This window comes from Microtus ochrogaster, chromosome 16 (genome assembly GCF_000317375.1).
Source record: "Microtus ochrogaster isolate Prairie Vole_2 chromosome 16, MicOch1.0, whole genome shotgun sequence".
In the NCBI taxonomy this organism is placed as follows: domain Eukaryota; kingdom Metazoa; phylum Chordata; class Mammalia; order Rodentia; family Cricetidae; genus Microtus; species Microtus ochrogaster.
Window position 1 is genome coordinate 2,981,433 of NC_022018.1, and position 21,319 is coordinate 3,002,751.

The following is a 21,319-nucleotide window of genomic DNA, read 5'->3' on the forward strand; positions in this document are numbered from 1 at the left end:
GACTGTAGCATGAATTCTAACTGGTTTCATAATAACAACCTAGAATCAAATATAGGGGGTAAGGCTGAAGATCAGAGGAGCAGAGCAGTCAGCTACTAGAGAGTCATTTTACCTCTACCAATGCTGAGACTGAAGGGGTAACCCTGTCCTCAGACTGCAGCTGTCTCCACCAACTCAGACTGCCCTGAGCTCCTGTCTCCTCCCACCTTATATTCCTCTCTGTGTCCAGCCATATCACTCCTGTCTCCACCTCCCTAGTACTAGGTTTAAAGGCATGTGATCCCAAGTGCTGGGATTTTGTGTAGCCCAGGGTGGCCTTGAACTAACAGAGATCCCTCTGCCTCTGTCTCCTCAGTTCTGGGATTAAAGAAGTGTGCCACCACTCCCTGGCCTCTAGTAGCTTAGCTCTGCACTCTGATCTTCAGGCAGACTTTATTTGTTAAATCATAAAATATCCCTATAAGAGACTAGCAAATCTAGAATAAATGGATAAATTCGTAAGCCATACTAGCTGCTAAAATTAAACCAAGAACTTAGACAGATTCGTAGCAACCAATGAGACTGAAGCAGTAATAAGACTTCTAACAATGAAAAACTGGAAGGCTTCACACTGAATTCTATCAAACTTTTAAGGAAGAACTAACATCAATATTACTCAAACTCTTCCACTGTCAAATTCATTCTTGAAACCAATATTGATTGCCCTTATACTAACATCAGGTAAGAACACAACAAAGAAAACTACAGATCAATTTCTCTGATTAACACAGACAAAAATCTTCAAGAAAATACATGCAAACAAAATTGAATGACATTTGTAAGAAGATGGAAGGAACAAGAGATCATTATGTTAAGCAAAACAAGTCAGATTAAAAAATACAAGTATTGCATATTTTCTCCTATATGCAGAATTTGTGTGTGTGTGTGCATTCATGTGTGTGTGTGTGTGTGTGTGTGTGTGTGTGTGTGTTTATAATGAAAGCAGAAGGGGACCATAAGAATAGACAAAACAATTTTAAAGGTGGTGGGAGGCAAGAAAACAATACTGGGATTTACGTGACATGTAAGCAAAAGCAGAGGCAATTTGTGGGGAGGAAGGGGACAGCATAAGCGATGGATGGGAAGAGCAGGAGCTGAAGGAGATGAAGAAAAACAAAGTATAATGACAAATATGTATGGAAATGTCACAATAAAACTAACTTATAATATCCTAATAAACCCTACTTGAGTCAAATTCACACAGTCACAGTTGTAAGAATATACTAAGTTAGCTGGATGATATTTTGAAACATTATGAAGTAATAGTGCACACATGGTAGATCAACCCTTCTGCCTATTTTCTTTTAAAATGTATATATCATCCTTATATTTCACATATCAACACTATAATGCAGAAATGTTCTGGTCACATTTCATCATCATTATCATCAGGTCTTAAAACTAAAAAATCCAATACCTTGACAAACAGATTGCATAGGCAAAACTTTGGACATTCAAGGTGACCTGAACAGAAAAAGTAGAAAAAAAACAAAAGCCAAATAAAGCTCAGCTACACTACAATGAAAGAGAAACTTTCCTGGCCACTTTCACAAAATCACAAGTATAGAAGCTGTGTTTCTGTCCTTGCTTACCTAACAACAACAAGATCCAGCAAACTTGAAACTCTAGGACTAAGGCATATGGTTACTTTTGGCTGGCGAAGGGATATAAGAAGATACATGATACATAAAAGAGTTTGGACAACTGATAAATGCCTCAACTACTGTCCTTTGCTGGGCTAATCCTCAGCTATTAGCAGGAGAGAGAAACACATGGGCCAGAGAGGCAGGGCATCCTAGCTGTCTCAGTAGAGGTTGCTTTAGCTAATTAAAACCCAGAAAACCCCGAGTGAATGAGCCCGCTCCACATTACCAGAAGCACGAGTTCATCTGGAGCTGAGCAGGTGCCTGACTAGGCCCTTCAGACCAGCCGATCCCCTAATCTGCCTCAGCTCAACGCGTTTAGATTTGTGCCATCAGGGCACTGTATTTCTAAGCAGCATCATAAAATCATTGAAAATGGATTTATTCATAAATATTCACTCTCTTTGGAAAGATTTGTTTTACTAGAGAAGCTTGTACAGAGGCCCTAGTTTCAATCCCAGCATGAGACCCATGCCCAAGCAAACAACTTTTAACAAATACAACCAATATATCACAAATTATAGGCAGATCATCACCTTTTCAAAGCAGACTGGTAATCACATCTAAATTCTGAGTAAACTGAAAATGTACACTAAATACTTCATAAATTAACCCTTGACCTACTACTACCAGTTAATCATCATGCCTCGGCCTCCTAAGTGTCCATTTATAGGCTACGCTCTTCAACCACCTTAGCGTCTGTAACACATCAGCTACTCCTTTCTACACAAACTTCACACACACACACACACACACCACATCATTTTTAGTGGCAGTTTATATATATTTAAGACGTCTTAAATATTTCAGTCTATAAGAGAACAAGTCTCTAACTGTATTAACAAACTGGGACTGTTTCAAGGTTGTCCTCACAAGTATCTGTCAACTGAACTGAATGTGGTAAATGACATAGCAGAAGAGTCTTCCGGTTGAACTTCCGGTTGAACACCCTTTGTTTCCTAGGTTACCTTCAGCAGCCATGGTAACTATCTGAGAGGAGCCTGCCATGACGACATCCTCACCTGGTCCCGCATCAAGGCTGCAATATGTGTAGTTTTGCCCCCAGGTGCTGCACACAAATCTAGAATCTTCTCTCCAGGTTGAGGATTCAGAACATGAGCTACAACAGCAGACGGCAAATTCTATAAGGAAAAAAAAAAAGAGAAAAAAAAATGGAGTCTTGACAATGTAGCATCTCAACTCAATGAACAAACAAACCATACACATTTGCATTTACATTGGAAGAAATGAAGGACATAGATTTGGAAGATAATGGTTCTTCCAGAGAAAGACAAGCAAGAGGCAGGAAGACCACAAATTCCCTAAAGCTTTCCCCACCTGCTCCCTACAGTGACTTCAGTAATCATAAGAACTGGAAGGACACATAGCTTCTGCCAAACTCTATGCATACCCCATGTGATTTCAAGACATAACTAACTGCTTTAGTTGTCATGCCCCGGCTCCTTCAGAAGTTAGTTACTGGAGATCAGTCAGGAAACTGGACCACAGCTCCTGAGGTGGTTCAGTGGGTAAAGATATTTGCTGTCAAGCCTGACAATTTGATTTTGATCCCCAGGACCTACATTATGGAGGGAAATAGCTAACTACTACAAGTTGTCCTCTGAATTACACACACATGCTGACGTATGTGCACACATGCATGTGCACACGTGCGAGTATGTGCACACACACATTTAGTAAAAAGAACAATATCCATTTTCTTAAGTTATAATAAGCCAGTGCAGGCTTGAGAAAATAGATGTGTAGTGCCCAATTTAATACCAAACTTTAAAAACAAACAACTTCTGGCTTGTGTAGCACGATTAATAAAAACCCAGAGACAGAAATTGGGGTTCAACCTAGAGGTCAGAGTAGCTAAACAGCCAGCCACTGGCTGTGCCTCCACCTCTTCAGTCAGCCAGGCGGGCATGTAGCCCACTGCTGCTCTGAACGTCACTTCTTCAAGCCTCTGCTCCCTTATCTATGACTGTAGAGATTTTTAAGTGGTGCATGAAGTAGTCAGTGTATTTGAAATACTGATGGAACAAAGATAAATACTCAGTAAACATTAAGTGCAATCATTATTACAATTTCTAGTCAGTTCCCCTGGTCAATCAATGACCAATGTAATATTGCAATATTACATGTAATAAAAGTTTCCACTAGGAAAATGACAAAAGTTAAACTCTATCCTCAAATACAAAAGCTTCAGTCCAGCAGTGGTCTAATTCTTTTGTTATGAAGTGACAAACAAAAGGTCTGTAGCGTATGGATATCAGGGATCACAAATTGTCTTGTGATTTATGTTTTTACAGTCAGAAATCCAGGGGGTTGGAGATGTGGCTCAGCAGTTAAGAGAGAGTACTGTTCTTGCAGAGGAGCTGAGTTTGGTCTCCAACATTTCCATTAGGCAGCTCACAATCAGCTCCAAATCCAGCTGCAGGGGCTCTAACACCTTAGTCTGTCCACCAGGGGCACCTGCACTTGGTGCATATACCCACATTGCAGACGTACACGTATGTAAATTGAAAAAAAGAATATAAAGTCCCAAATCAGGAAAAGTTGTTGAAGTTGGAATAACAGTAAGATATGTAAAAGAAGTTTGTACCACATGGACTTCACCTTTCCAAAGTCTAAACTAAATTATGGTATGAGGAGGTATGGTCTTCTACCTTCAAAAATTAACACTTCTTCTTTCATTGTTAGCAATGTGAAAGTGTGCAGAAACACCCACAGTGAGTCAGGGTGTGTTCACAAATAGCCACAAGTGAAACCAAGCAAACAAAATCACCCGAAGTGATTCACAAACAAGTAGGCAGAAGGCTCTGGGTTCTAATCCTTTGCATCATCCCTGAGGAGGCTAGGTAACAACAAACAAATCACTTTCTGTTCTTCCCAGATCTGTAAGGAGCTTTTGGCTTAATACTGGGAAGAGAAGAAAGCACAGAGCTCCCGGATTTGGGTTTAACTTCAGATGCTGCCAGTTATTAGCAGGGTGACTTGAGCAAGAACCCCAAAGATCTAGTCTTCAGCATTTCTATTTCATAGAATGATAATAGCATTAAAATGAGTTGATGTTTGTGAATGTTCTTAGGAAGTGAAATGGGTAAAGCAGCTCATTATATCACAGCACTTAATAACAACCTGACAAAAGCCTGCCAGCAACCAACCATCTGAATATTACAACCGAACCCACAGCCGCACAGCAACGTGTGCAATGCTCAGGACTAAACTTCGGAGATAAAAAGTAGTCATTAATCACATCATTAAATCACCTCTGGACAAGAGGACAGGTAAGTGTATTAAAATTAATACAGGAAAAGAAAACAAGAGTGCTCATAAGACTGTATTGATATTTGACAATGGTAGGTCAGAATATGAAGAGATTGCAATAATATTAATAAAAGAGAAAAATAACTTCTAATAATTCATCTGAGTGATTCAATGTCACTCAATTTTATTTTACTCACCTGTAAAAATAAGTAACTGGGTAGAACATTGTCAAAGGAAGGGCTGAGATATATTGGTTCTGTCATTCTTATGCCTATACCTCTAGAAAAATAAGAAATTAACCATTAGTCTGTATAAGTTATATAGTATGTATTCCTAGGCACGCTATGACACATCAAGTATAAACTGCTCTTCATTTTTAAGACTTCTTTTATTTAACAAATTATACTAGTCCTATGATTTGTTCTATATTTTATAGGAGAGGTAATCCAAATAATTAAAAAACAAATAAGTAAAGTTACATAACTATTTTAGTAAACACAAGAGTTCCTTTAGAGAAGTCAATAAATTAAAAAGCAAATAAGACCTAATTCTTATTGCTTTGTTCTAATCTTCCTGGTAACACAAACACTTTCTGCATGTCTGTGCTAGACAGTTATATGAGAACAGGGGAAAATGCCAAGACTCGGGCTGATGCTGAACACTGACAAAGGCAGAAGCCCGCTCTACTCCCGTCTTTTTAGAGAAAAGCTGCCCAGTACACTCAGCATACGCAGTACTGATAGTCCTCACATGACCTTCTCTACCCTGTCCCATTTTACTAGTGCCAGTGGAGCTTCTGGGAACAGGAAAGGCTGAGACACAGAACGGCATGGTGCTCAGTGACTCATAAAGACAAACACTGCACCTGAGAGGTGTGCTCCATAGCTATCAAAGCAAGCGGCAGAGTGCTCACAAGTACGGGCCGAGAAAACCGACAGGCTTTTACTCCCACCAGACAGGCAAACATGGTTCAGCACATCACTAGGAACACTGCACCAAATGAGAGCAAGAGGAGCGCTCTAGTGATAATCAACTAAAGTGGGCAGTCAAAGCTATCAGCTTCCTACAGAACGTTCTGCGGAGAATAAAACCAGGTTCTAGTCACTTGCAAAGCTTTTCTTTCTTAGACCTTGAGAACCTAATCATCTGTTGCGTTAGGAGAACTGATTTCATTCATATAGGAAAACTGCTCCAGTGAGACACATGGTCCAGGAATGAGGGCTCTGGCCCCATTCTAAACGGCTCAACTCACAGTGCTTAGCATCTGTGTGCCCGTTGCCAACTTTGGAGCAATGACATTCTACAGCACTCCTAAATCAAGCTCAAGAAACCATGCTAAGCGGGGCCTCGTTTGTTCATGGCTTTAATCTACTTAGGCAGCCAACATTCAGATATGATTTGTAACTAATTATATTTCACTGTGGCTTGAACAAATTGAAACATTTAGTTTTGACCATAAATATTCAGAGTGCTACAATTCAAGTCTAATTTACTTTGTTTAAAATATTTTTTTGTATTTGATTTACATTAAAATTACAATATTCTTTGATAAAATGAGAATGTTTGAAAAAGATAAGTCATTTAATTCTCCATTAAGAAAAGTGTTGTTCTTCAAAGTTTAAACAATTAAAATCTAAAAGGACAAAGAAAATTCCTAAACAGTCAGTGTTATCAGTCGCTCACCTGGGCTTTTCATTTAGTTTTGCACTGCTGAGGACTGAACTCGGGCTGCAGGCAAAGTGCAATGCACCAAATCACTGAGCTTCGTCCACATTCTATTGCTTTGGTTTTTAATCTACTTACCCTTTTTGACCAAAAAAAAAAAAAAAAAAAAACTTTCTAAAAGTCCCTGAACTATGGACTCATTTTTTCCAGTTGAAGTAATTTAAAAGATTTATATAGTGTAACAAAATACACCTTTTCAGTCTTTTGAGCTTTATGAACCACAGAAAGAATGCTGTCTCCCCCCAGAGCTCAGTGACGTACTTCAGATCGCGTATCCCATTGAAGATATCTTTACGGCTTAGTTCTGAAATCCCATTTCCGAGAAATACTTTAGTTCCATCAAATTCTTTGGCTCCTTTCTTACATTTCCCTTCAATATCGGAATATACGGAAATAACATCTCCAGCTTTCATAACTAGGTTAAAGAAAAAAAATCAGACTGTTAATCTATGCTTTGGCAGACAAGTGAAAATCTTTCAAGCTAAAATGGTTATCTGAACATCAATTATGAAGAAAAAATAATCTGAACTGGCTCATCTCAGCAGAATCCTCAATAGTAACTCAACTCTTAGTTTTTACATATCCCTAACATCTAAATGAACACGTGGTTTTCACTGAAAACACAGAAATGGATCTCAATACATCCTACCTACATCTTCAACTAAGCAGGACGCGTCATCTATGTGACTTATTTCCCCAAAAGCTAATACTAAGTAGAGTTGCTCATAAGCCTTAGCATCAGAACTCACATTTCTACAAAAGAATTCCACAAACATTTACACTAAAAAAGAAACCAGGGCCATGCTAGCAATCAGGTCAGCAAGCAATCATTTTCCAGATCACCATACACAGGATGGGTGAGGTTCAGAAACTGAACACATCTGTAATAAATCTAAACCAGTGCTTCCTGATCCAAGCCCAGTGAGGCCCACTGAAGCAGTGTAGTACTTGCAGTTCAGAGTGAACCCAGGAAGAATGCCAAGCTCATCCCACTGTCCAGGATTCTGGATGTCACCTTCAAATTCTCCTGAGACCAGCTAGAGGTTTTAAGGCAGTGAAGTAGGGAATACAAAATGGAACTTCACTACCTTTTTTAAAACAATGTCTGTGCACACACACACATGCATCCACACTTGTGCTATGTGTACGAGGGTACCTGCAGATGCTAGAGTTACAGGCAGTGGTGAGCAACCTGACATAGTGGAAAGGGGACTCTGGTCCTTTGGAAGAGCAACGAGGCCTGTTAACTAACTATGACTATTCAGTCTCCTTCACTACCATCTGACATCCTGGATTTCTGTTCCCTGGAGATATCACCACAACGGTTCTTATGTGGGAAGCCGAACAGCGACAGAAAGCTTCATATGGGGGCCTAATTGTCTTAAGTTCTGCTTCCTACTGCTGTGTTAAAAGCCACTGAAGGTGGCTCATGGTTTTAGGTTCCAGTCCATCACTGTGGGGAAATCAAGGCAGCAAGAACTTGAAACTGTTGTGGTCACATCACATCCAGTCCAGAGCAGAGAGCACCTAATAAATGCACACATGCTTGCATTCAGCTTGCTTTCTCCACCCTAGACAATCCAGGATCCTGTTTCCTAAGGAATTCTGCCAATATCGGGCAAACTTTCCCACCCCAATGAACACTATCATGGCAATCCACCTCAGATATGCCCACAATCCAGGAGATCTAGACAATCCCCCAATGAGTCCCTTCCCAAGCGACTCTTCATTGTCTCAAGTAAACAACTCAATCTCACCACCACACTTAGTTTTATATTTTCCTTCACCGAAAATGTTGGGAAATACATAACAAATGTTAATTTAATATATGTAAGCTTCTAACTGAGCTCACTCATGAATTAGAGGGCGCCCTAAATCTTCTACCTACATTTTGAAGCTGACACGATTCCTGGGACGTAGACATGGGCCCCTCTCAATACTGCATTGCCACATTGCGCTCCAACAATCACTTCACACTGCTGTTGCTCTATATTCTTCCTAGGAATATTTAAAAACAAAGACAAAAATAAAGAACAATGTTCTTCTAGGTCCATAAGCTTTTTTAAACATCTCATAAGAGATAGTAGTGATGAGTATTATCAATACACACAGTATAAATATCTAAAACTTTAAAGAAATAAATTATTATTTAAAAAGACTTCATATAAGTAGCCTATTAAGTCTTGATTTTCCTGAATACATCACAAAGAAAATGCTGAAAAAGAAAGATTCATACAAAGCAGCAGTTTGAAAAGGAGGAAAGAAAAGGAAAAAAGAATGGGCACTTGCAGACAAAAAAAAAAAAAAAAAAGACAGAAGAGATGATCTGGCAGGTAAGGCAGCTGCTGCAGAAGCTGGTCCTAAAGTCAGTACCCCTGGGTCCACGTGGTACGGGACATCTGATTTCTGCAAGTTGTCCTTTAATACACACATACAGAGAATTAAAGAAAAGAAAGAAAAAAATACGATAAAGAAAAGAAAAAGAGGGCCCTCTGGTGGAAAGAAGGCAGCGGCCAGAGAAGTTGTTTGGTCATTCAATAAGGAATACTGCTTTCATGGTAGCATTAGGAGTTAAACAGATTTTTCTACTTTCCTTTCCTTTAATCCCAGCATTCAGGAGGAAGAGGCAGAAGCAGACGGATTTCTATGAGTTTGACGTCTACAGAGGGGTTCCAGGGCAGTCAGGGCTACACAGAGAAACCCTGTCTCGAAAAACCAGGGGAAAAAGAATTCTAAAGTGGTATATTGTTGCATGGCAAATTATGAATGTTTAAAGCTAAACAGAAGAGAAAAATAAATTGCATCTTTCCTTCCTTTGCTACTCAGCCTTAAGTTCTCCACTTTCTCACATCCAGATCATTTTTTTTCTCACACTGCTAAATTCCTAGCATTATTCCTAAGGGAAGCTCTTCTGAGACCAAGAAGGTGCTGGTCTGACCAGCTCAGCAGTTCTGAGAGCCACATTCCCGGTGAACTTCTCTGGCCGGCAGGACCTGTAATGTGCTGTCACCACTCTCTGGGGAATAAACTCTTTCCCTCCTTTCCCCGGAGCTATCTCACAGCACCTGCCAACATCACAGCTTCCTGGCCCCATGCATCTATACATTGAGCCTGCTTCTTAAAGAGGCCCATTCCTCTACCTTCACAACATGCCACCAGGTATCACTCACCTGATGTGCTGACCACAGTTAGTCACAGTGCTATGAGACGTATAGGCCCAACAAATCAGGAAGATGATCAGGAAGGTAACTTTGTCCTTGTTAAAAGGGCAGCTGAACAGCACAATGAAACCAGTCACCAAAAACCAAAGAACAACGTCAAAATATCCTTAGCATTTCATCCTTCAAGATTTAGAACTGGTATTTCTACTGACATCGGATAACTATACCTAGAAGAACCCCAGCTGCTCCAAACTCAACAAATACCAAGAAATATTTACTGCCTATATACACCTTGAATTCTTAGTATGAAAGTAGGATGTTTCATGCTGTCTTGAATGAAATACACCTAGATAACCACACCAGAAGGCCCAGAGCTATGGTCTACAGATGTCTGCATAAGTTCACGAGTTATAAACTATAATTCTCCTACGTGTAGGATCTCTGCCTTCGTGGATGCATGGAGGCTGCTCTAGGGTTTGCAGAAATGGGCTCCCTCTCAATTGAGGCTACAGAAAGAAATCCAGGTGTCAGCACCTCAATCTTAGAATTGGCAGCTTCTAGAACTGTGGAAAGCAAACTGGAATTCTTTATTACTTGGTCTCTAGTATTTGCTACTGCAGCAACAACACAGATTAAGACATTCTGCACAATCCTAACCCTTTTGCAAGGTGAGAGAGAGTCTTGCTGTGTCTATCTGATAGGTCTCCTAAGACCATTACTCAAACAATTTCCCATCTTCTGCCTTTGTTTGTTTCTTCTATTCTTTACAGCATTACAACATGGGTGTTGGTTTCTGTCTTGGTTAGGGTTTCTATTGCAGTGAAGAAACACCATGATCATGATACACCTCCACAGTGATATACTTCCTTGAACAAGACCACATCTACTCCAACAAGGCCACACCTCCTAATAGTGCCACTCCCTATGAGCCTATGGGGGAAATTACATTCAAAATTCCACAGTTTCATTTTGAAATGTCAAGACACAGATTTTTGGGAGGTTTTCAGTTTTCTGTTTATTTTGTTTTGCTTTGTTTATTTTTTCATTTGGGGCTTCAGGCTTGTACTTCCTAAAGCTGATTTTTACAATTGCAGAGAGTTCCTAGTCCTCACATTTCCTTACTACTGTCTTTCCCCAATTATTTCTATTCTTTGCATCTGGAACCCAGGCTGCCTTTTCTTTCTGTTCTCAATTTGCTTTCATATTTCTCAGTTCTTTGTCTCTGCTGATTATAGTTAATTTCCTCAGAGTCATCACCTAGTTCAGTATATTTTTTTCTTGGTTTCTCAAGACTGATAAATTTGAAGGCAGGGTCTAAATTTAACTTATGAAACAAGTGCTTAATTTCAATGAAACTTGATTTCTATATCAACTTGTTTTTCTTCTTAGGTCTTTTATGCTTGGTCATTTTAAAAAAGCCATTATGTGTCTACCAGACAGCTCTCATTTGTTTAGGGGGAATTCCCCTGCCATTTACTGCACCCATTTACTGTTTTCTCAGGTGGGTTGATTCCTAATACAGTGTGAAAAGTATGTGACATGGATTCAAAACATGCAAAGAGTGCTTTATGGGAGGAAGGAGAGAGAGGAGCTGAAGAAAGATGGAGACTGAGAAAGAAGGGAAGAATGTGAAGGAGAGACAAGAGAGAGAGAATTAGATAAGGTGACATGGAAATCAGGTTCATGAAGGGAAAGAGGGAAAGGAACGTTAAAGAGAGAGTAAGGAAGCCCTGAGAACCAGAGGAAGGATGCTTAAGACAGGCTTAGGGCAGAGTGAGAATGCTTGAAGAAAAGATTACAGTTCATTTTCTTTATCATTTCATAATTCTATCCAATCTTTAATATTATATAATCATGTATATTTTGTAGTTTTAAAAAACATAAATGGAGAATTTTCAGTTTTCACCAAATATGTATTTTTCCTCATTTTCTAGGCTTTCAGAGTCTAGGCTTTGGTATGCACTAATGAGAAGTCATACATAAATTGAGCTGTATAGAGGTTGGTGTTTGAAAAATAAGCCAATTAATTAGTTTTTTTAGTACTAAACATATATATGATGATCTATGAAAGCGAATGCACCAATTTCACCTTTGAAATGTGTTATGGTGTTGTTGAAATGATGTGAATAATGTAATGTGTTAGTTAATGGGAGATGGGTAATGCTTTTTGGAACATATTTGGGCACGGTAGTGTGATGCCCTCTGCTTATTCATATTCATTAATGTTTTTTAGTAATCTCATGAATTGGTCACTGCTATGAGCAAGAGGAAGAAATGCATGATATTGTTAGCATTAATTAAACATCCACAAATGGAGCTCTTAAAAAAAAAAAAACAAAACAAAACATGCAAAGACAGAACAGTTGGGTTGATTTCCACCGTACCTCTCAAGAACTGACCTAAAATCAAATGTGGCGATTTCCCAGACTGCAGGTTCCAAGTAGTAAGTTATGTGCAGAAGTAAGAATGCAAACTCAGACTCCGGAAGACCTGCAACCATTCTTCATCCTCAAATCTGGATCTTACAACGAGAGTCTCTCTTCCTAATTACTACCTTAGGCTGACTGCTGAACAGTCTTTATTGCCAGCATTAACCCACTGCTAAGACCAAAGACCACACATTTGGAAAACCAGCCATCAGACTCCTTTCCCAGAGCCCAGACCCCTAACATTAGCTCCCACTCTTCTAGCTTTTCCTGTTTATCCTTACTAACTCACACTCTCACTCATGTTCTTCACTGGCTTTGTGTTTATAACGCACTTTGCTTGCACGCGTGTGCTTGCGCGCTCTCTCTCTCTCTCTCTCTCGCTCTCTCGCTCTCTCGCTCTCTCTCTCTCTCTCTCTCGCTCTCTCTCTCTCTCGCTCTCTCTCTCTCTGCATTGCCAACATTGTACAGCAGAACTATTTCCAAATTACCAAGTTTACTATATCACTGGCACTAAAAGACTGTAATAACATCCTAGATAATCTATAACTTTACAGTTCGTCTTCTTGTGAAAAAAATTTCTTGTGATTTTACTTGTACCCTGACGTAAAAATTGCAGTGAATGCTAAATATATGGACACACATTCATAATTATAATAAGCTTTATAAACTCCTTTACTATGAGAATAACAGTGTGGTTAAACTTCCCCTTAATTTTTTCAACAATTTTTTAAATTGCATTGACATTTTACCATGGATGTTCAGTCCCCTGGAACAGGAGTGGGTACTGGGAATTGAACCCAGGTCTTCTAGAAAAGCAGCCAGTGCTCTTAACCCCTGAGCCATCTCTCCAACCCACCCATTTAGTATTTGCTTATAATACAAACACCAAACTTATTTCATGATGTGCTATTTCACGAGTAACTTCAGCTAGTGCTGTTTCTAGGCTGCAGCTTTAGTCCCTACCCTCATTTTGTCTTTGGCTGCTGTTCTCTCAGTAGAAACAAAACAATACTCTGCAGTTCACAGCCTACCTCTTTCAACTTCCTTGATTTCACTTGACCTTCGGAAAATCAATGTAGTAGTCAAATGCGGTCACTTCCATCAAGGCTCACCACATATGTCCATGCCTTTACACCCCTGCTTTTATTCTCTCCTTATCAAGCAAAGCCTTGCCCTCCCTATCTCTGCCATTACTAATTACTAATCATCGTTAAGTAGCTGAAATAGAGCAGTTGCCAGTCCCTATGATCTCAGACCTCCCTACACTATCTCTAATGGCACTTCCCCTCTACTTCTAAGTGGAAAGCCTACAGATGACTTGCTCCAACACCCCCGACTGAAGACTCAACAGTTGATGCTCTCAGTGTAACATCCACATGCCCCGCATACAGCCCAGCCCAGAGCCTCTTGGGAAATGAGATCCTTCTCAAGTGTTACCATAAAAGTTAAGGAGAGAGCAGCATGAAGGCTCCGTGGATAAAAGTATTCAGTCCCCAGAACCCACTCCTGCAAGCTCTCCTGTGACTTCCACACTCGAGCCCACACACATACACTAAAAAATTAAAGAAAGGAGAGACATACAGAAAGAAATTTTACAACGTGGAACCTGTGCCTACATTGTACCTAAGGAGTAATCTTAATAGCCGAAAGGCAGATTAATAGGGGGAAATAAGAGGAACTACTCCAAATATGTCTCTGTATCTTCAAATAGATCTTTGAAAAACTCAAAAAAGGTACAGAATAGATACATGGCACCAAGTACAAAGGCTGGGGTTCAGCAGTTGCACCTGCCTAACGTGTGAGGCCTGGGTTTGACATTCAGAACAGGAAAAAACTCTGTGTGTGTGTGTGTGTGTGTGTGTGTGTGTGTGTGTGTGTGTGTAATCTTAGTGTAACAATACGCTTAAATCTGTATAAGGTATGAATTTTCAAGTATTGAATTAAAAAATGATTGAAGGTTAAAAAAAAATTAAAAACTCAAAAAAAATGAAAGAACTATGCAGATGCAAAATAATAAAAAACGTAAGTTGCTTTAGTTTAGTAAACAAATGGTAGCAAAATTTATGAAATAAAACTTAAAGAAGCAGGTAAGAATTGCTAACTCTTACTGAAACATATACAATAAACACGCACTGTTCTACCCAATCACTGAAGCCCGCCACTGCAGTGGTAGTTCCTGCTGGAGAAACAAGAAAAACAAAGCAGGAAGAGAGACAACTCCCATAACATAACACTGGCAACACGCCACTTTTAAAACAGAAGTTCATGCCAGGAGAATGAACTCTGCAGACTGCTCACACAACTCAAATAGTCCTGCATCACTTTTGTCCACAATGATAAAATTGGCTTAGTATGCATACAGTAAAACAGCCTAATTAAATTGTACTTATTAACAGAAACACAGTAAAACTTAGCATAAAGAGACTGAGGCAAGAGAACTAAGAGTTGGAAGCCAGGTTGGGCTGGAATCTCATAAGAAGTATAACTAGATGGTGGTGGCACAGACCTTTAATCCCAGCACTCAGGAGGCAGAGGCAGGTGGATCTCTGTGAGCTCAAGGCTGGCTGGGTCTACAACCTGGGACAGCCAGGATTACACACAGAGAAACCCTGTCTCAAACCACCAACCCTCCCCACCACAAAAAAAAAAAAATAACTATACGTAAACAGGGCTGGGAAGATGGCTCAGCAGTAAAGAGTACTTGTTGCTCTTGTAGAACACCGCAGCAGTCCCAGCACCCACAGGGCAGCTTCCACCTGTCTATAACTCCAGCTCTAGCGGATCTGATGCCCTCTTCTGGCCTTTGCAGGCACTAGGCATGTGCATGACATCAAAGACAAAAGCCAACAAAAACTTGTACACATAAAATAAAAGTAAATAAATCATTTTTAAAAGGAAATATAAGTAAACAAGTGAAACTCCTAAAAAGTTAGAATAACAGTCATCAATGCACTGAACAGATATAAGAAGCATTATTCTCAAGGTCCTTGGCCCAGTCCTCATCCTCCAGCAGAGTACATGCCAGAGCATGAAGCATGCGATTACAAACTGGTGACTTTCATTTCTAGGGAGTTTGTGGAAAGTAGATAATACTGTTGACAGCAAAAGGGAAAAGGAAACAGTCACAAACCTTGGTCCAGTCACAGGGATGAGTAAGATGTCTGGGAGGGCTGGATGCTGAAGAACAGGAATGCTGAATCCACTGAATTGCTGTTAAAAACAAGCACACACAATGATAGAGCACCCAGATCTCACAGGCTTCCCCGTGTCACCAAAAACACAGCGACAAAAACCCCGGTGCAACTTGTAAATTGCACAAGTTTCGCTGTGTCACCAAGTTCCACCACAGGAAACCTGATTTGGGCCTATTCCACCCTACTTCATGGAATGTTTAATTAATTCCTGACTTCAGAGGGAAAGCGTGCTGGGGGCCAAACATACATGCTGAACCGCTGAGCTGTATCCTGAGCCTGTTTCTGATTTTTAATTTTGAGTTAGGATCTCCCTACATTGCCCACACTTGCCTCAAGCTTTCAGTCCTCCTGTCTCAGATTTTTGTAGGAGCTGAAGTTACAGGCACAGGCCACCACACCCAGTTCTGACTTCTTTACAGGAATCAATTTTGCTTACTGTTCAATTTTAAAAACACAAACCATGTTTAAGTGATTTACTCAAAAAAAAAACATATATTCTATTCATAATCACATGCAGGTACCATGTTTTAAGCTATGTATAGTGGTGCACATCTGTAATTCTAGCACTGGGGAGGAGGAGAAAGAAAGATCATGAATATAGGAAAATCTGAACTACCCACTAAGTTACAGGTAAGCCTGGATACATAATCAAATCCTAGCTGATATACACACAGAGAGAGTCATTCTAAAAGTTTCAGAATAGGACATTAGAGATTAAAATTACTAAATATGACATATACCATGAACACTGGAGGCCATGTCATTTTTTTTATATCAAAATGTAAGTTTTAGACGTTCAGGATTTTGAAAATCTATTATACTTAGCTGGTTAGTCTGGAAACACATTCAAAGGCTGAAGCTGTAAGTTACTAGCACAACTTACATGACTCACTGTGGGCATCTCTTTCCAATTTAATGGATACACTAGAAGTTTGAGATCAACTTTGGTGCCAGTATTTATGCCATGTAAACTTATCAAACACCATTTGTCAGGGTAGTTTTTCTCTGAAGATGTGTTGGTGAATATGAGCCACCATATTGCTACTGAAGGCTGAATGAGAGAGGGCAGCCTCAGAGCAGCGTGGTAAAGAGCAGACACCAGATCAGAGAAGAGGAACTACATGTGTTCTATGGGGAAAAAAATCACAAATATTTGATAAAAGTTTATGCATGAGGCTTGGATTTACATATCTATTAACTTTCTCACACTACCTGAAAGAATAATAACATCAATTGCATCATGCTGCAGAATCTATACTGTCCCCCAAAACAGCATCGCCTGACAGATGCTCCAGGGAGATGCCGAGGTTAAAAGGAAAGAAGAGGTTGGTGGATAATGCAGTTGAGAAAGTGTTTACCATGCAAGCATGAGGACCTCACTTTGGTCCCGAGAACCTATGCTGGAGTTGAATAAAAAGCCAAGGGTGACGGCACACAGGTGTAATCCCAGCTCTGGGAAGTGGTGAGCTCGAGGTAAGGTGGATGGGCACCTAGGAAACAATGCTCAAAGGCTGACCTCTGACCTTCACAGACACGCACTTGTGCACTTACCCCCCACAAAAAAAACCATGCATACATGTACACAGAAGCACACACACAAAACAGATAACTGACTCAATGTCAGTGGCGTCTAGCACACTAATATCCCAATCACTGTGTCCACTTGGACACTCATAACAGCCTGTGATATACAGTTGGATCTGTAATCATGTTTGTCTCCTGTTTTCAATTTATATGAAAATTAGACAGAATTGGATCTGCTTACACCTGTCTGTTATTTGTCATCAAATATTTTATAACTACAATATGCAATTCATAAGTAAACCCTCCATGGTCAATTTCCCCCCAACCTTATGTTTCTTTGGAGACAAATTACAGAGTACAATGTCATAAGCCAAAATACAAAGCTCTTGAAAACAGAGAGGGAACAATATAAGCAATACAATCCCAATATAAGCACCATAATCAATACTACTTTTCTGCTTAGTCATAAAATGCCACTTTACAATACTGTTTTCACTCAGAACATGAGCAATATTGATAAAACCATAATCTTCATACTCTCCTAATTTGGTGGTTTTATAACAAGACATATGTTTAATTCAATTAACTGCAATTAAAAGTAAAATCCTGAGGTGATGAACTGCAAGCGTGACTGCACGATGCAGCGTCTGTGACGTCACCACGTGGGTGGGACTCTGTGGATGCAGTCAGCTGATGGGGTCACCCACTTTCCTACAAGGACCGTTCACCCATGCTCTAAGCATATGCCCAAACACCTCATTGGTTCACCCAAAAATTATTTTAAAAACACAAATAATTCGACAGTTATTTAGCAGGTATCCTCATATGTCTGAACTTATCTTATAGACAAACCCTCCGAATCATTATATGCTGCTCATTATGGGATTAGGTTTACAGATCAGAATGAAGCTCTTCATATATTTTAATGATAAATCCCACCATAGGGCTTAGAGACTTATCCTAAGTCCTTATAAACTTACAATCAGAAGTTCTAAGCCTATTCTAACCTTACCTCTTACAACCTTAAAACAATTGATTATTCAAAACTTAATTTCCTTATTTATAAAACTTGAATATCCACAAACACTTAAATATCTTTATTCAGTAGGATTCTATTTGAGTATAAGTCTATTATGAAGTATAATTATAGCATATATTTGACATGTACCATTAAAATGCTATCAACATATCATAGATGTATGTGATTTAATTGACACTAATGGCATGTAAAAGGTAATATTTCTATGTTGAAAATATATTCTTTATTCCATTAATTCTTCCACTATGTGTTTAAAAATTATCAGGGTAACAAACTCTAGATATTCTGAAGCTTAAAAAAATGGGAGTATCATATAGTTCAAGGACTGTCGATGGAGCAGACTGTGGCAGAGTACAGAGGAGTAACTGCACAACCCATCACACGTGCACAGACCTTCTGAAGCTCTTCCAGCAGCAGACCTCTGACATACTCAACTGATGCCAAATGTGTATTCACCCTGACAGTTGTGAATGACGGCGGGTGTGACAAGTGAATCAGCAGAGTTTCAAATTTCCGTTCTGCTTCTTGTTTGCTTGAAGCAGACACAACCTGAAATGGAAAGAACCATGATTTCAATTTCAACTCATACCTTTTGGGCACAAACCTGCTGAAAACGATGCGAAATGCTCCTTCCTCTCTTAACGCACACTTTATAGGGCCCCTTGAGGTAAACATGAAATATTGTGTCTTTCCATATAGTCTAGCCTCTTAGCACAATCTGGAAATAAGACATAGAAATCAGTTTTAAAATCAAAGCTCCAATAACATTCAAAAATAAAAACCATATAAGATTTAGTTTTGCAAGAAACCAACAATCTAGGGGAAAAAAATCAAAATTCCCAGGGGTGGCAGGTTAGGGTGATCAGAACATGTAAGAACCTTCCATTAGAAGGCAATCAGCACTCACTGGGAATTTCTGTGTTAAGTGCAGCCAGTAAGAACACTGTCTTTGAAAACTTGCCTGCCTAATCAACATAGTTGTTTTCACTTAAGTTTGATGCCCAAGACAACCTTTGAAAGTACTTTGAAACCCATTTGATTTTCGAAGAATAAATTACAAACTTTAACAGTGATAATTGATTCAAGCTAATTCATACAAAAATAATGCTTTCCAGCAAGATATGGTTGGGCACATCAGTGTTCCCAGCACTGGGGAGGCAGAGGCAGACAGATCTCTGTGGATTTGCGGTCAACATGGTATAAGATGCGAGTTCCAGGACAGACAGAGCTATATGTGAAGAACCCTATCTCAGTAAGTAAAATCAATGAAGGAAGGAAGAAAAAAAAGGAAGAAAACAAGCTTTTGAAATGTAAATCTTTTTCTTTCATTACATCTGAGCTTTAGTTGTTTGACAGTTGTGTCAATTTGAAGGAGTAACAGGATTTCTTGGATTCTGATCTCAGTCCTTAAAAATAACACCAAATCACTCTACAAAGATTGCTTAGGCTAAAATGTAAAGGCACTCGTGTGTGTCTTTTCAACTGAGCACAAGAGCATATGCTTTAAAAGAACGGGTCCATCCTCTACATACAACTTAGGGTTTGTGGACAGGGAACTTTTCCTGTTGATTTTCCTATCCCTTCAGTACTAAGTGTACTGGTAGGCACATAACACTTGTTTTCTTACATCTAAGTGTGAGCACATATATTCACCTTATCTCATCAATGCCTACAAAAAATTGGTTTTGGAAATTCCAACAGTCTAGTGTCAAAAACCAAAGCTGTAAAGATTACCTTTAGTCTTCCTTCTGCTTCTCTAGAAATTGCACATGAATTGGTGCAAATGTCTATTTATATGACCTACCTCCTTGTTCATAAAGCTCTCTCTGAGATAGTTTTCAACTTCAGGCCTCAAAGATATCTTAGGAAAAATAGGCATTTCTTTTCTCTGTTTTAAGTCATCCAAGAAAATTGTTGGGAAACTTTTTTTTTTCTTTTCTTTTTTCTTTCTTTCAGAATTACAGCGAAGTCTTGCCAGCCAGTAGCCGAGCACAGCGTGCGTTTAGTGAGTCCAGGAGTGGGCAGGGTCCAGGATTTGTCGTTCTCTGGGAGGCTGTGAGAAAGCTCCGAACGCCACTGAAACGCTTCTCCAAAATCGGCTTAGTGACAAATAAAAGTACCTAGATGCAAAACGGAAACCGGATAGCCTCAACTTCCACGCTAACATTCATTTTCCAAAACCGCGCCCCCGACGCCGGTGCAGAAAGTCGCTTCTTGGGTTCGTCACTTCCGGCGCCTGCCGCCCGCTTTTCTGTGCACACACAATCTGCAACTGCCAGTCACCTCCAGTCCTGACCCCTGAGGGTGGTGCTTGTTCTTGTTTGGAACGCCCTTTGCCTGGTTCACCAAGTGCTCCTGGCCTGGTTTGTGCAGAGTACTGTGTTGTTCTGAGGGAGGTTTCCAGTTAGTTTCCCCGGTACAAGTGGCGATAAAGACCTCAATTTATTTGGCCTTAGATTTCATGAAATAATTTCCCTCCCTCGGACACATGAATCTGACATCAGTTGTGAATCAACAAAACCCTCTCTTAAAAAAAAGCGAGAAAAGATATATGTGTATGAATGTTTTTCCTGCGTGCAAGTCGAGCTTGCCTATTGGATCCCCTAGAACTTAAGTTACAATAGCTGTGAGCCATCATTTGGGTGCTGGCAATGGAAACAGGGTCCTGTGCAAGAACAGGTGTTCTTTGCTGTTAAGACATCTCTCCAGCCCTAATATCCATTTTTTTTTAAACTGTGCTAATACGCGTGTGTACTCAAGTAAAGCTAAAAAGCTCAATAGTGTTTACAATTAGTCATGAGGCTAATAGCTAGCACACTTTAGAGCCGTGATGTGACTTTGCTGAGGTGAAAAGTATTTTAAAAAGTAACCAGTCACTGGGCTGTTTTATACTTGAATATGACAAACAGTTCTGTCTCTGCTGCTGAGTGGAGTTTTTTGTTTTGTTTTGTGCTTTTTGTTGTTAGGGGCAGTATCTCATAGATAACTATAAAAACGGGATTGTTTTCCCCTCCCTTAGATCTTTTAAGTTTTCACATTGGCTTTAAAAAAAAATATCTGCTCCTTACTATGGCACGTGAAAATATTGTAAAAATGGCATTCTGCCACGGCTCTGCAAAAAAATGTTTATAAACAGTTTTTCAATGAGTAAACGGGCTCCAAGGGCTGAAATAACTTTTCCATGATCTCATAAATAGGGAGGGAGGAAGGGAGGGAGGCAGGGAGGCAGGGAGGCAGGGAGGGAGGGAGGCAGGGAGGCAGGGAGGCAGGGAGGGAGGGAGGCAGGGAGGCA

General features: G+C 39.8%; 1 protein-coding gene across 2 annotated transcripts in view; it reads right to left on the reverse strand.

Moving 5' to 3' along the window:
- Positions 1–21,319, reverse strand: part of Nsun6 (NOP2/Sun RNA methyltransferase family member 6) — a 43,549-nt gene that overhangs the window by 17,525 nt on the left and 4,705 nt on the right. Inside the window, exons 3-9 of one of the 2 annotated variants that reach the window (XM_026782861.1) lie at positions 19,832–20,147; positions 18,421–18,576; positions 15,401–15,480; positions 8,569–8,678; positions 6,942–7,095; positions 5,153–5,234; positions 2,705–2,824 (exon numbers count right to left, since the gene is read on the reverse strand). In XM_026782861.1, the coding sequence (XP_026638662.1) occupies positions 2,705–2,824; positions 5,153–5,234; positions 6,942–7,095; positions 8,569–8,678; positions 15,401–15,480; positions 18,421–18,576; positions 19,832–19,906 (777 nt within the window). In that variant the 5' untranslated portion in view covers positions 19,907–20,147. Of the gene's footprint in view, positions 1–2,704; positions 2,825–5,152; positions 5,235–6,941; positions 7,096–8,568; positions 8,679–15,400; positions 15,481–18,420; positions 18,577–19,831; positions 20,442–21,319 lie in introns of those variants that run through there. The other variant, XM_005354647.3, reaches the window with a different exon arrangement.